This window comes from Chlamydotis macqueenii, chromosome 8 (genome assembly GCF_036417535.1).
Source record: "Chlamydotis macqueenii isolate bChlMac1 chromosome 8, bChlMac1.mat, whole genome shotgun sequence".
Lineage (NCBI taxonomy): Eukaryota > Metazoa > Chordata > Aves > Otidiformes > Otididae > Chlamydotis > Chlamydotis macqueenii.
Genome location: NC_141563.1, coordinates 3,051,619 through 3,065,310, shown reverse-complemented (window position 1 = coordinate 3,065,310; position 13,692 = coordinate 3,051,619). Strand labels below are relative to the sequence as shown.

Below are 13,692 nucleotides of genomic sequence, written 5' to 3'. Positions count from 1 at the left end.
CTGTAGCCTCTCAAATTAGCCACCTAAGAACGGAGGAATTGAATTAAGTCCAGAGACTTGGCTTGTTAGGGCATTTTGCATGTTAATGAGCCCTCTGCTGCCAAGTTCCTGAACTGCAGGCACCGAAAGTGGATTCAAGTGGCCTCTAGAGCAGTCAAAGTCAGCAGCAAACCACGTTTCTGGGAATGTCAGTGGGCACCACTGAGGGCCATCACTGAAGAGCCCATGAAGGAATGAGGAGATAAGGTTGCTGTCCCTGCGAGCTGGTGAAGTAGGAAGTCAGAGGCACAGCTTACAGGTTGAAAATCCAGTGTTAAGGCGACTGTGAAAGCCCTTGACATGTTCCATTGAGCAGGATGATCTTGTAGTGACCCCATACCCTGGGCAGGGGCATCCTTTTCCTCATGGGATGCTGACAGCCATTCCTGGGAGCACTGAGAAGTGAAGGTGTGTGATGCTGAGTGCAGGAGAGCAGTAGGACACCTCCCAGCCTCTATGGAGAGTGGGGAATGGGAAAAAAGCCTTGTGGCTGTAAGGAACTCATGTTTTCTCAGGGGCCTGATTGGAAGAGACAGCAGCCAGAGTAGAAAGGAAAATTATTTCAGTTCTGTTGGGGGGTTGCAGACTCAACAAAGAGACCATCTCCACCCCTGCTTCCCCACCTCACTCTGACCCCTTGCTGTCCCAAGTTTGACTGAACTCACAATGGCTGTGAGGTCCCCATCACCCGTGCAGCTTCTTCCAAAGCCCTGCTAATGCTCGTCAGGTACTAAAGATGCCAAGCCCTGAATCTCTTGACTCCTCTTTTTAGCTCCGTGTCCCAGCCCTGAACCGCACATCCTCCTTCCTCTGCTGCCTCAACATCAAAACTGATCATATTTCATTTGAGCATAACACACTCCCACCCCTCACCATTTCACATCTTCTTCCTCTCTTTTACACACACACTGCCACACACCCCCACTGCATCCCTGCACTCCCATGTGTCTCACAATCTTTCCTCTTCCCCTGCAGCGATGGGAACTCAGTCCAGGAGGTTTGTGCTTCTTCCATGCTCATGGATGTTTCCTGAGGTCCATCCAAGCATGGAGAGTGAAGGAAGAAAACAGAGGTGTCTCAGGGCTGAAGGCCACCCATGGCATGAAGAGACAGAGGACAGTGTCTCCATGTGTCCCTTGTGCCTGTCTCCCAGACATCCTTCTTGTCCACTGCCAACAAGTTGTTCTGTGCCAGCCCCTCTCCCAGGAAAAGACTCCTGGCCCAGGGGCTCCTCAGGCTGCTGCAGCTCCCCAGCAATAGAGAAAGATGCCCCAAGCTGGTGCATTCACAAATAGGTTTCTCTTGGTCATTGACCCCCTCCTGGAAGCACAGAGTTGCTCCTTTGCTCTTCCCCAGCAATGTCCCTGCCCCCAAAGAGCCGTTCTCCAGGGCAGTGTGTCCATGCTGACCTGACTTTCTGCCCCTGACCCCTCCCTGTGCTCTCCACATGGCCCTGAGCTGGAGGCCCTGCTCTGCATAGTGAGGGGCTGTGGTGAGAAAGCCGTGGGCTGACAGTCCCAGGCAGATCCCTGTGTGGAATGTCGATCGTTCACCATCTCCAAGGGAACCAGACACCCACATGTTAAGGCTCAGCCTGGCCCATTCTCAAACACCTTGCCCCAACCCTCCTCCCCTCATCCCATGGAGAACCCCAGCACAGCAGCACGGCACTGTGGGGGCAATTCCTTCAGCCTGACCTCAAATTTGGAAGAAGAGTCCAACCTCCAGACACTGAGAATGCAGAAATTTCCTTGTGTCAGACACACGTGAACAGACCTCTGGGTCAGACAGGCTGGGTCCATGCCTCTGGTGAAGTGGAGTGCATGCAGGTATGGACAAACATGCTTAGCATAGATAAAATACCCAAAGCGAAGACCGCTGAGGTGAATTTGCAAGCACTTCTGTAGAGACATGGGCAGCTCAATGCTTCTGAGAAAGAGCTGATTGAATCAGCTTCTGCACTGTATCTTTCAGCTCCTGGTTCCTCATACTGTAGATGAGGGGGTTCACTGCTGGAGGCACCACTGAGTACAGAGATGCCACCACCATATCCAGCAATGGGGAGGAGATGGAGGGGGGCTTGAGGTATGAAAACGTGGCAGTGCTGATAAACAGGGAGACCACGGCCAGGTGAGGGAGGCACGTGCAAAAGGCTTTGTGCCGTCCCTGCTCAGAGGGGATCCTCAGCACAGCCCTGAAGGTCTGCACATAGGACACCACAATGAAAACAAAACAGACAAATGCTACTGAGAGACTAACTACAAGAAGCCAAACTTCCCTGAGGTAGGAGTCTGAGCAGCAGAGCTTGAGGATCTGGGGGACATCACAGAAGAATTGGTCCACAGCATTGCCCTGGCAGAGTGGCAGTGAAAATGTATTGGCAGTGTGCAGCAGAGCAGTGAGAAACCCACTGCCCCAGGCAGCTGCTGCCATGTGGACACAAGCTCTGCTGCCCAGGAGGGTCCCGTAGTGCAGGGGTCTGCAGATGGCAACGTAGCGGTCATAGGCCATGATGGTGAGAAGCCAGTACTCTGCTGACATCAAAAAGAAGAAGAAAAAGACCTGTGCAGCACATCCTGAGTAGGAGATGGCCCTGGTTTTCCACAGGGAATTGGCCATGGATTTTGGAACAATAATGGAGATGCAGCCCATGTCAAGGAGGGAGAGGCTGAGGAGGAAGAAGTACATGGGTGTGTGGAGGCGGTGGTCGCAGGCTATGGCAGTGATGATGAGGCCGTTGGCCAGGAGGGCAGCCAGGTAGATGCCCAGGAAGAGCCAGAAGTGCAAGAGCTGCAGCTCCCGTGTGTCTGCGAATGCCAGGAGGAGGAACTCCGTGATGGAGCTGCTGTTGGACATTTCCTTCCTCTGGGCATGGGAACCCCTGTAAGGAGGAAAAGTCATTGCAAACTCAGAGAGACTTTTCTGAGCCAAATTAAAGAAATTTTGTACAGACTCTTCCCTTCCTAAAAACTCTGTCCCTTTTTTAATTTTTTCCATTTCTGAAGTCCTTCCTTTATCTCTGTTGCTGAAGCTCTGGTTTGGTGCTGGCTGAATGTGCCGTGAGGAGCTGGGCCTCTGCCCGCTGGCTGCCCAGGTGTCAGCGCTGCTCTGCAGCAGTGAGTTCATGGGAATGGTGGAAACAGGGGCCAGCTCTGGTGTTTGACTTTGCCAGATGAAATCACCCCTAATGCAGAAGGGCTTGTCAGCATCTGCATTTCCTGTTCTCAGAAATGAAGATGGTAGGAAAAGCAGATGGAAACTCAAAAATTGATAAAAATCCCTCTTTTTTTTTTTTTTTTTGAGGAGTGTTTTAGCATGTAAGTCTCAGTATTTCTTCTGCACTCAGGGAGAACAGACTGAATCCTGCATATGAAGAGGATTGCCTCTGGCTTAGAGCAGAATGAGGGGAGCTGCTCTGTCCATCAGTCACACGTGATCTGGGCTTGCAGCATTCTGAGATTAAGGGCAAGTACACTGCTGTGTTTTTGTGAGATGCCAGCAGACACTGCTGAGAGCACAGGGATCCACTGCAGACCACTAAATATCTCACCCTTACTCGAGGGCTCAGCACCTCACTTCTAGCCCAGCTCAACAGCATTTCTTTGGTCATAGCATCTCTGTGCTTATCCATGGGAATTTCAGATAACACAAAGATGGTAAGAGACAGTTTGGCAGGCTTGGGGGAAACTCACAGCATAGAAGGACGTCTAAAAATTTATGTAAGTGTTTTCACAATGGAAGTGTGGCCAGCAGGTCGAGGGAGGTGATTCTCCCCCTCTACTCTGCCCTCGTGAGACCCCACCTGGAGTACTGTGTCCAGTTCTGGAGCCCCCAGCACAAGAAGGACATGGACCAGTTGGAGAAGGTCCAGAGGAGGGCCACGAAGATGATAAAAGGGCTGGAGCACCTCTCTTATGAGGACAGGCTGAGAGAGTTGGGGCTGTTCAGCCTGGAGAAGAGGAGTCTCCGGGGAGACCTGATAGCGGTCTTCCAATACCTCAAGGGGGCCTACAACAAAGATGGGGCTAGGCTGTTTAGTAGGGCCTGTTGCTAGAGGACGAGAGGTAATGGTTTTAAAACAGAGGGGGGTAGATTTAGATTAGAAATTAGGAAAAAATTTTTTACGATGCGGGTTATAGAACACTGGAGCAGGTTGCCCAGAAAGGTGGTGGAGGCCCCATCTCTGGAAGCGTTCAAGGCCAGGCTGGATGAGGCTCTGAGCAACCTGATCTAGTTGGGGATGTCCCTGCTCCTTGCAGGGGGGTTGGACTAGATGACCTTTGAAGGTCCCTTCCAACCCTAACCATTCTATGATTCTATCTCACTGAGGGAAAAGCAGCTGATGCCCCAGCCCCAGAGCCTGCAGTGCCCACAGCCCCACAGGTGAAAGCTGGGACACTTGTTCCCATGGACACAGCTGCAGGAAAGGACCCACAAGATCAGGGGGGGACTCTGCAGCTGGAACTCCCCTCCCCAGACAGCCTGATAGCAAGAACAAGATCCCAGCAGCAACACCACAGAGAGGTGGAGGCACAAGGGCAAATACAGCCAGGGTGGGGCTGAGAGAGGACAGGGCAGAGGCAGGCGGGCACTGGGGACAGCGTCCCCCTCCCCCAGCTCTGCGTGCCCCCTCCCTGACACCACCATTGCCGGGCAGCTGCTCTCAGCCCCTGTGCTCTGCAGAGGGCCGTGGGCACGTGGCTGGAGAGCTGCAGCACGGCTCTGCTGGAGCTCTGGCTGCAGAGGAGGGGGTTCATGGCTGGGACCCCACAGCCCTGAGGGCAGAGGCTTGGGTGGGTGGGAGAGGAGGCCAGGGGGCTTGCTCAGAGGAAGGGGTCTGCCCTGGAGGGGATGATACAGAGATTTCTGAATTCTCCCTCCCACAACGTTTCTTCTTTTAGTTTCCCCTCAGTCCTTGATCGTAACTGTGATGCCTGGAGATTTTCCTCCTGGCAGCTGTTTTCCTGTCTGATCTCTTTTCCCTGTCAGCACTCACAGACCCCATCCCAACCTCTGTGCACTCACCCTGCCCTACACACACCTGCCTGTTTGCAGGGCACTGGCTGGGTGCCTGTTCCTGTTTGGAGGTTCCAAAGGCCAGGGCAGGACAACCCTGCTGGGTGCAGCAAGGGTGATGCTGGTGCTGTCCGTGGGCAGAGGAGTGGCTGAAGGCACTTGAGGAGGCTCTTAGCAGACCAACTGACCACTCACAGTTACAGCTCAGGAGTCTCAAGGACTTGTCCAAGCTTGACAGCTCCTTTTCTATTTCTTTCCCTCCCTTCTCCTCACCTGCTATCTGTCCCCTACCCTCAGAGCAGGAAAAAAAAAAACACACTCAGGAAATCTCTTTATCTCTATAGCAAACCCTGCCTTGACCGTCCTCTTGAAACATCCCCTTGGAAGTTTCCCAGTGGTGATGTGGAGCTGTGAGCAGCCCTGACCCACACAGCACCCTCTCGACAGCAGAAGGGCCCTGCTCGGCCAGAAGTTGTTCCTCCCACCCACAGCTTCTTTCCCCAGCGCCGTGGGGAGCTCACAAAGGGAGGCTGAGTGCTGAGCCTGGCAGAGGCAGAGTCCCTGCCCCAGCACACAGCCCCTGGGGCGCAGGGACCCTGCTCTGAAGGACAGCCCTGGGCACCCCTGGCTGCACACACACATTCACACCCTGCAGCCATCCCTGGGAGAAGGCAGCCGTCATGCTCTGTCCCTCTGACAGAGCGGCAGGGAATTCCTGCTCTGCAGCACGTCCTCCTCTCTGCTCTGGAGAAAATGAGAGACTCCTCCTTGAAGATCATATATGCTTTGGGATAGCTTTTGGGTGTCCCTCCAGCTGCATTGCCCTGCATCCAGAGACCTACCATATCCAGGGCTGTGAAGATTTCTCCATCACCAAGGTCTCGGCATCCTCCCACCCCAGGCTGCCTTTCACCTCTCTCTGCCTCGCTCCTCTCCCCTCAGCTCCTGCAGGCAGAGCCCTCAGCCCTGCTGCGCTTGGCAGAGGAGCTGCTCCTGGGCAGAGCTGTCTCTCTGCAGCGCTGCCCTGTTACCAGCAGCTCCCTGCATCCCAGGAGCCCGGCCCAGCTCAGCAGCAGAGGCCCAGCCCAAGGCAGCACTTTCTCTGTCCCCTCTGGGCTCCCTCCAGCTGTCCCTGGGGCTGCAGGGGAACCTGCTGGGAAACAGCCTGAAGCCATCACTGATGGTTCCTCTCTCAGCTGCGGAAAGAGACTGATTTTCAGCAGTGTAATTCCTTTTTTACTGACAGAGTCTCTGTAAATATAAACTCTTCTTGGCACATTGTTAGGCAGGACACCCAGATAGAGATGGGCAGGGATCACCTTTACCTTTGCTGAGGGAAGGGATTCAACTGAGTTTGTGAATGCATCTTCTCCTCAGTTTGTGTTCCTGGGGCTGGAAGGAGACTCAGCTCCCTCCCATGCCTGCAACAAATGCCCAGGAAGTGGGATTCCTCTTGCCTCTCTTCAAGTGGTCATTAAATAGGCGCCTGCATGTCACCTCCTTAGGTCCCTTCCAGATGGTGGGAACTGCAGGGGATGAGGCACTGAAGAGGACTCTGACCCACACACAGCATGCCATGCAGACCTCACCCATAGACGACATTCCTCTGTTGTGATCAAGCTACTGTAGGAATGCCTCTCAAAAGCCAAACTCTTTTCACCATCTCTACAGTCAGACAGAAATGATGTTCTCATGAGAACACCTTCCCGCATTGTTGGATACAGGCAAGGCCATGCAGGAGGCGTAAGGGCCGGCGCTGAGGGGGAGCTGCCCGCAGGCTCCGCTGTGACAATGAGCTGCTGAAGTTGTCCTGCAGCCAAAGGCTCTGCTCTGCACAGCACAGGCGTGAAGGCCAGGCTGCACGTGCAGCGCAGCACAGCTCCATGTACAACGGTCTGCTGGTCAGGGTCACTGCTCAGGTTTCCCTCTGAGAAGTCCGCACTCCACCCTGGTGCCACGGCTGAGCCGCTACGGCCCAAATGTGCACAGCCAGGAGGAGATGGGTCACAGGCAGGAGGAGCTGGAGCCCCAGGGCTTGTCACACAACTGTGGTGGTTTAGGATTAAATGAGATGTGGTGGGACAGCTTCCTCACATGGGGTTTTGCAATGCAGGAATAGAGGCTCTGCTGGAGAGACAGTCAGGGAGGATGAGCATGGAGGATGCCCTCTGTGTTGAAGGCTATGGTTTGTTGGTTCTCTTGCTATAGAGGTGAACAACCAGTGGTGGATGAGGATCAACTCAAGGGTTACTTGAGCAAACTGAACCACCATGACAGAAATGGAGATGGGTGTTTTGATCAGATCCCTGAACACAAGTGTTGGGATGCCATTACATTTGAGACTCCATTTTTCAGTCCAGAGGACTATGATGCCTCTTGAGGTGTCCTGAAATATCTGCTGACCCATGTGGTGCTTTAGTCTGTGAAGAGAATCAAAACAACACCTCTGACTGCAGTAATATCTTCTTCAGTACTGACATACAGAGCAGACAGAGGGGTCTCAGACCTTCCAGACACTCTGCTGAAAAGTTAGGTCTTCAGAGCTCCAAAGCTAATGGTGGTGTACCAGTGTCCATCCCATGAATATTTGCCCTTCTTTGTGCTTTTCACCAGTTTGAGACATGTCCCTTGACATTTTTGGGTAGCAAAATAAACTCCTCTCACACAAAGTTCAAATAAGGATGAAAGAGAGCAGAAAGGAATGAGGGGCAATATTGTCTGAGAGGTATTACCATGAAATTATAACACAGAGTGTGCAGTGAGAGGAAAAGCACTGTTCTAAAAACTCCATACCAGAGGCTAAACTCTGTTACGTTACAGCTGCCCAGTCAAGTAAGAAGGCATGACAGGAATAAAAGTAAAGAAATTACATTTATCATCATCAAGAAGGGGAAGAAATTGTAGAGCATGGTACTGTTACTCTTTGAAGTGAAAACAGAAATACGTCCATAACGTGGCTGTTAAGCCCCCATCCAGCTGCTCGCTCACTCGTCTCTCCTGAGGGATGAGGAGAGAATCAGAAAGGGCAAAGTGAGAGAAACTCCTGGGTCAAGATGATGAAACTTGAACAAATAAAGTAAAAGCTGTGCCCAGAAACAAAATAAACCGAGGGATTCATTCATGACTTCCCATTGGCAGACAGGTGCTCAGGAAAGCAGGATTCCAGCACAAAACTCAAAATATCTGCCTCTTCCTTCTTCCTCCAGCTTGTATTGCTGAGCATGACATCATGTGGTACAGAATATCCCCGTGGTCAGTTGGGGTCAGCTGTGCTGGCTGTGTCCCCTCTCAACTACTTGCCCACCTCCAGGTAGGGAAGTGTGAGGAACAGAAAAATTCTTGGCACTGTGCAAGCACTGCTCGGCAACAGTTAAATCAATGATGCATTACCAACACTGTTTTGGTCACAGATCCCCAAATTGTAACTACGCGGACTGCTATGAAGACAATTAACTCCATCTCAGCCAGGCAGGGTAGGCTAGAGGTCTTGGAAGCCGTGAGGATGGTAACAGTGAAGAACTTGTGAGGGGGAAAATGAGCCAGTAAATTAAAGGTGAGGCCAAGGATGTCAAGATATCTGTGGAGTAACAGCTTCCTCAAAGCAGGATCACACCAGGTTGCTCTTGGCTTTATGCAGACGGGTATGAGAAACTTCCAGGGATGGTTGAAGCGCACACTCTCCGGGAAATGGCTTCCCATGTCTCACTGTCCACGTGTTGCAACAGTGTCTCCCTATATTGAGCCTGACCATCTCTTCTTTTCACTCCTTGCCTCCTGTGCTCCTGCCTTTCACCAAAGTGTCTTCTGATAAACCTCACCGTAGGTAGTACAAGTCTGTGACATCCTCCCCTCAAAGCCCTCCATCCTCCTCACACCACAGGAGTGAGAGCTCCTCTTGGGAGGTGTATTTTTCATTTTGTGGTTTTGTCTTTTGTTTAGCATACATTGCACACTGACCAGTACACAACGTGAAATATCTCTCTCATAAGAACATCAATACAGCTTCATGCTGTAAAGACTCAATGACATGAAAGGGAGGGAAATGTTCATAGCACTCTGCAGACACACACACAGTGTGGTTCCCTCCAGGAGCTGGTTTTAGACCCTCTGTCTATCCAGCAGCTAGCCCTGGGATCCCCTCATCCCCCCTGTTCCCCCATGCCCACACAAGCACACACACACACACACAAATGGCTCTCTCCAGCCCAGAATTTCTGAACCATTGAGGCTGGAAGGCAGTCAGCTTCCACCCTCTCTGTGCTGCCTCTTCATGCTTTGTTTTAATCAGGAGGTCCTTTCTCATCCATGCCAGCCCCCTGACAACTATGCATGACTTCCTGTCTCTTGGGGTGGGCTGTTCTGCAGCTGGGAGAGACCCTTGACCATCCAACAGCTCTCTGCACCCTTTTTCTCTGCAGTGCCATATCCCATGGGATTCATCATGGCAGGTCCCTCAGTAGGCCAGAGCCTGCTGACCTGAAGCCCTGCTCTTGGCCTTGTCCCTTTCTTTCAGGAACCTCTACCTTCTTACCCCTGGCTTCTACATTTCTGACCATCTCTTCCTTGTTTGTAAGTATGACGTCCCACAGGGCAACTCACCTCACTGGCTGCTCTGTCACCTTTGTCAGGAAGACGCTGTCAATGTGCTCCAAAAACCTCCTTGCTATGTTGCCCCTTCAGCAAATACTGGGATAGTTCAGGTCTGCCATGAGGACCAGGGCCTGCAAACATGAGGCTTCTTTTTACAATGAGAGTGGTGAAACACTGGACCAGGTTGCCCAGAGAGGTGGTAGATGCCTCATCTGTGGAAACATTCAAGGCCAACTTGGACAGGGCACTGAGCAACCTGATCTGGTTGAAGATGTCCCCGTTCCTTACAGGACGGATGAACTACATGACCCTTAAAGGTCCCTTACAACCCAAAATAGGCTATGATTTTATGATTCTATGATACTTGTAGTTTTCTGCAGAAGGCCTCATCTACTTCCTCTTCCTGATCACGGCGTCACACCAGACATCCACCAACCACAATGCTGCCCATGTTGTTCTGCCCTCTCATGTTGACCACTCAGCTCTCAGATGACTCATTGTCCCCAGGCAGAACTCCAGGCCCCCCTGCTGCTCTCTCCCATAAAGGGCAACTTCCCCTCCGAGCACACATCTGTGGCCTTGTGACTTGTAGATCCCCCCGGCCCCACAGTTTCTCCCGGAGGTGTTATTTGTAGTGCCCTGCAACTCCTGCTGCTGTTACCTTGTGAGAGACACCACCATCATGGTGAGCCATCTGCACACAAACATGAACAGCTGGCTCAGTGCAGAGGAACCTTGAGAAAACCTGGGATTGGGCCAACAGAAACCTCTGGAAGTTTTACAAGGAGTAGTGTCCAGTTCTGCAAAGGGGAGAGATTAACCAAATTCATAAAGACAGGCTGAGACCTGACACGGACCCTGAGGAGAAGGGTCTGGACACTATGAGGGACACCACAGGAGCCAGTGGTGCACGCTCACCATGAACAAGGCCAGCTGCATATGACGCTGTATTAAGGAGGAGCATGGGCTACCCAGACAACCTGAGTTAACATCCTTCTCATCTCAGAAGTTGTGTAGCCCCACACACAGAGGTGTGTCCCAGTGTGGGGATCTCCATTTTAAAGTGGGAAGGAATTGGAGAGTGTCCAGAGAAGGTCTGCTGCCAAGGTGTTTGGGACCTGGTGCATGTGACCTTTGTGAGACAGCTGAAAGACAAGGGCTTCTTTGGCCCAAAGTTCTGGATGCTCCAGAGAATACAGGAGTAGCCTGAGAGTTCTTGAAGGGTGGTTTCAGAGATGGTGGTGCTGTTCTTTGTAGTGCAATACAGTATAAGAAATAATGCCCTAATGTTCATCTTGGAAGGTCCAGAGTGGTCATAAGGAGAAAGAAATGTCACTCAAGAGCAGTGCTGTTGTGCAGCAGGTCACCCTGGATCAGCCCAAGGCTCTGTGTTTCACGGGAGGGCCAGGGAGGACAGAGAGATATCAGTAAAGGAAGGAAGATGCTCAGGTGAGAGGGAGGTGCAGTAGCAGGGTGGATGTGCACAGCCTGTGGGGAAGGAGGCAGAGGTGAGGCAATGCTGTAGGGCAGCCCGTGGTGGAGATGGCAGGGGGACGTGGAAAGGCTTAAAGTCCCCCAAAATGATGAGGTCTTTTTCCCGTTGTCAATGGCTGTTGTGTCTGCCACTGATGGCTATGAGACACCCTATCCTTAGAGCATTAGGGCGTCCTTGCCTCCTTGTCCATATCCAGCAGCCTGGGAGGTGTCGTACCATAGTCCTGCCCTTGGCACCACAGCTTCCCAGATCACAGTGCCCCAGGAAGAGCCCTGAGCCACTTGTGAGGGACAGCATCTCCCTTCCTAGGGGCTGGGATTTAGGGCTGGAGACACTTTGGCTTAATGTGACACACCCAGGTTCACTCAGCATCAGAGCCACCTCGACATTGCCTTTGCCTGTCACCTCTGCCTCCAGGTTTCTGCTCTCACCAGCCCCAGGGAGGCTTTGTCAGTAATGTCCCCCAGTGGGACCCATTAAGGCTCCAAGAAACTTTGGAGTTTGCATCTGACCTTGAATTCTGGAGAGGTTTCATCAACTTCCTCACCATGTCTGAGGTTCATGGACTCCTCCCGAAAACCACCAGAGAGGTTATTAAAATGCCTTGGGCTGGTCCTCTGCTGCTGAGCTGTCCTGGCCCTCGGGCTCCTTAGGTGGCTCCCACATCTTTCCAGTCTCACCTCCCTGTGCCTGTTTGGCACTGACCCGATGTCACTGGAGAGTCTTGTTTGTGGGAACCTTGATTCACTGCTTCACTTGTGAGAAATTTCACCTTTGAGGGAGTTTCACCTTCTGAGTCACCATTCACTCCCAGCCCAAGGCACTTGGTGAGTCTCCATCCTGTCCTGACCTCTCTAAACTAATTTACAGAGAGACTGAACATGCCAACAGTGCAGTCATACATGATGCAGCCTGAGGAGATAATAGGGAGCCCATACACCGTCTCCACTGTCATTGGACTCCAAGAAAAGAGCTTTTAAAACCACAATTTTTGGTCCAGCTGAACCCAATTTACTGTGAGCATAACTCAAAACACCAGGAGAACACAAAGCCCAAAGGTTCTTTAAAAGATCAATTCCTTGGAAATTTTTTTTGGCAGCAACTTTGGCAGAAGTACCCAGCCGTCAGTCACTGCAGGCGGTACATATAATTTATTGAGGAGCTGCTATTGGACAGGTCACATCTGACACACTTTGGTACAAGACTCAGACGCAAGAGGATCAAGCCTCAAAAGAGGTAATAGAACATAGAAAATCATACAGAAGTAGAATTATCACAGATAAGATAACCTCTAAGAAACGTGCAGAGAAGGGGAGGTAGGTTGTTGTTAGTGAAAATACATCAATTGCATGAGTTTCCATAGGGCATCCTTGAGCTCCTGGTTCCTCATGCTGTAGATGAGGGGATTCCCTGCTGGAGGCACCAGTGAGTACAGAACAGTCACTGTCAGGTTCAGAGATGGGGAAGACATTGAGGGGGGCTTCAGGTAAGCAACCATGGCAGTGCAGACAAACAGGGAGACCACAGCCAGGTGAGGGAGGCACGTGGAAAAGGCTTTGTGCCGTCCCTGCTCAGAGGGGATCCTCAGCACAGCCCTGAAGATCTGCACATAGGACACAACAATGAAAACAAAACAGCCAAATGAAAAACAGAGACTAAACACAATAAGCCCAGCTTTTCTGAGGTAGGAGTCTGAGCAGGAGAGCTTGAGGATGTGGGGGATTTCACAGAAGAACTGGTCCAAAGCATTGCCCTGGCAGAGTGGCAGTGAAAATGTATTGGCAGTGTGCAGCAGAGCATGGAGAAACCCACTGCCCCAGGCAGCTGCTGCCATGTGGACACAAGCTCTGCTGCCCAGGAGGGTCCCATAGTGCAGGGGTCTGCAGATGGCAGCATAGCGGTCATAGGCCGTGATGGTGAGAAGATAGTACTCAGCAGATATAAAAAAGAGAAAAAAAAAGACCTGTGCAGCACATCCTGCATATGGGATGTCCCTGGTGTTCCAGAGGGAATTGGCCATGGATTTGGGAACAGTGGTGGAGATGCAGCCCAGATCAAGGACAGAGAGGTTGAGGAGGAAGAAGTACATGGGTGTGTGGAGGCGGTGGTCGCAGGCTATGGCAGTGATGATGAGGCCGTTGGCCAGGAGGGCAGCCAGGTAGATGCCCAGGAAGAGCCAGAAGTGCAAGAGCTGCAGTTCCCGTGTGTCTGCGAATGCCAGGAGGAGGAACTCAGTGATGGAGCTGCTGTTGAACATTTCCTTTCTCTGAACATGGGGGCCTGTTGAAGCAAGACAAAACAGTAAAGGTTTTTGAGGAGCTGCTGCTGGACAGGTCACATCTGACACACTTTGGTACAAGACTCAGTCACAAGAGGATCAAGCCTCAAAAGAGGTAATAGAACCTCTGAGAAAATCTTATTCAATTTCTTGTAGAACCTTCACCCCCCTCCCAAAAACTCTGTTCTTCCAGAAAGACTGTCATGCAGCTCCCTGGCTGAGCTCTGGGTTCTGCTGGCTGAGGGTGCAATGGGGAGCAGAGGATTCTGCTGTG

At 51.8% G+C, this 13,692-nt stretch overlaps 2 protein-coding genes across 2 annotated transcripts; both read right to left on the bottom strand.

Moving 5' to 3' along the window:
* Positions 1–1,959: 1,959 nt before the first annotated feature.
* On the bottom strand, positions 1,960–2,895 carry LOC147599868 (olfactory receptor 14J1-like). The gene has a single exon (XM_086753701.1). The coding sequence runs from the start codon at positions 2,893–2,895 to the stop codon at positions 1,960–1,962; it is 936 nt and encodes a 311-aa protein (XP_086609827.1).
* Positions 2,896–12,467: 9,572 nt separating this feature from the next.
* Positions 12,468–13,397, bottom strand: LOC147599867 (olfactory receptor 14C36-like). Its single transcript, XM_086753700.1, has one exon. The coding sequence runs from the start codon at positions 13,395–13,397 to the stop codon at positions 12,468–12,470; it is 930 nt and encodes a 309-aa protein (XP_086609826.1).
* Between the last annotated feature and the right edge of the window lie 295 nt (positions 13,398–13,692).

Excerpts from the sequence above, each read along its gene's own strand:
- LOC147599867 (XM_086753700.1), bottom strand. The coding sequence starts at position 13,397 with ATGTTCAACAGCAGCTCCATCACTGAGTTCCTCCTCCTGGCATTCGCA.
- LOC147599868 (XM_086753701.1), bottom strand. The coding sequence starts at position 2,895 with ATGTCCAACAGCAGCTCCATCACGGAGTTCCTCCTCCTGGCATTCGCA.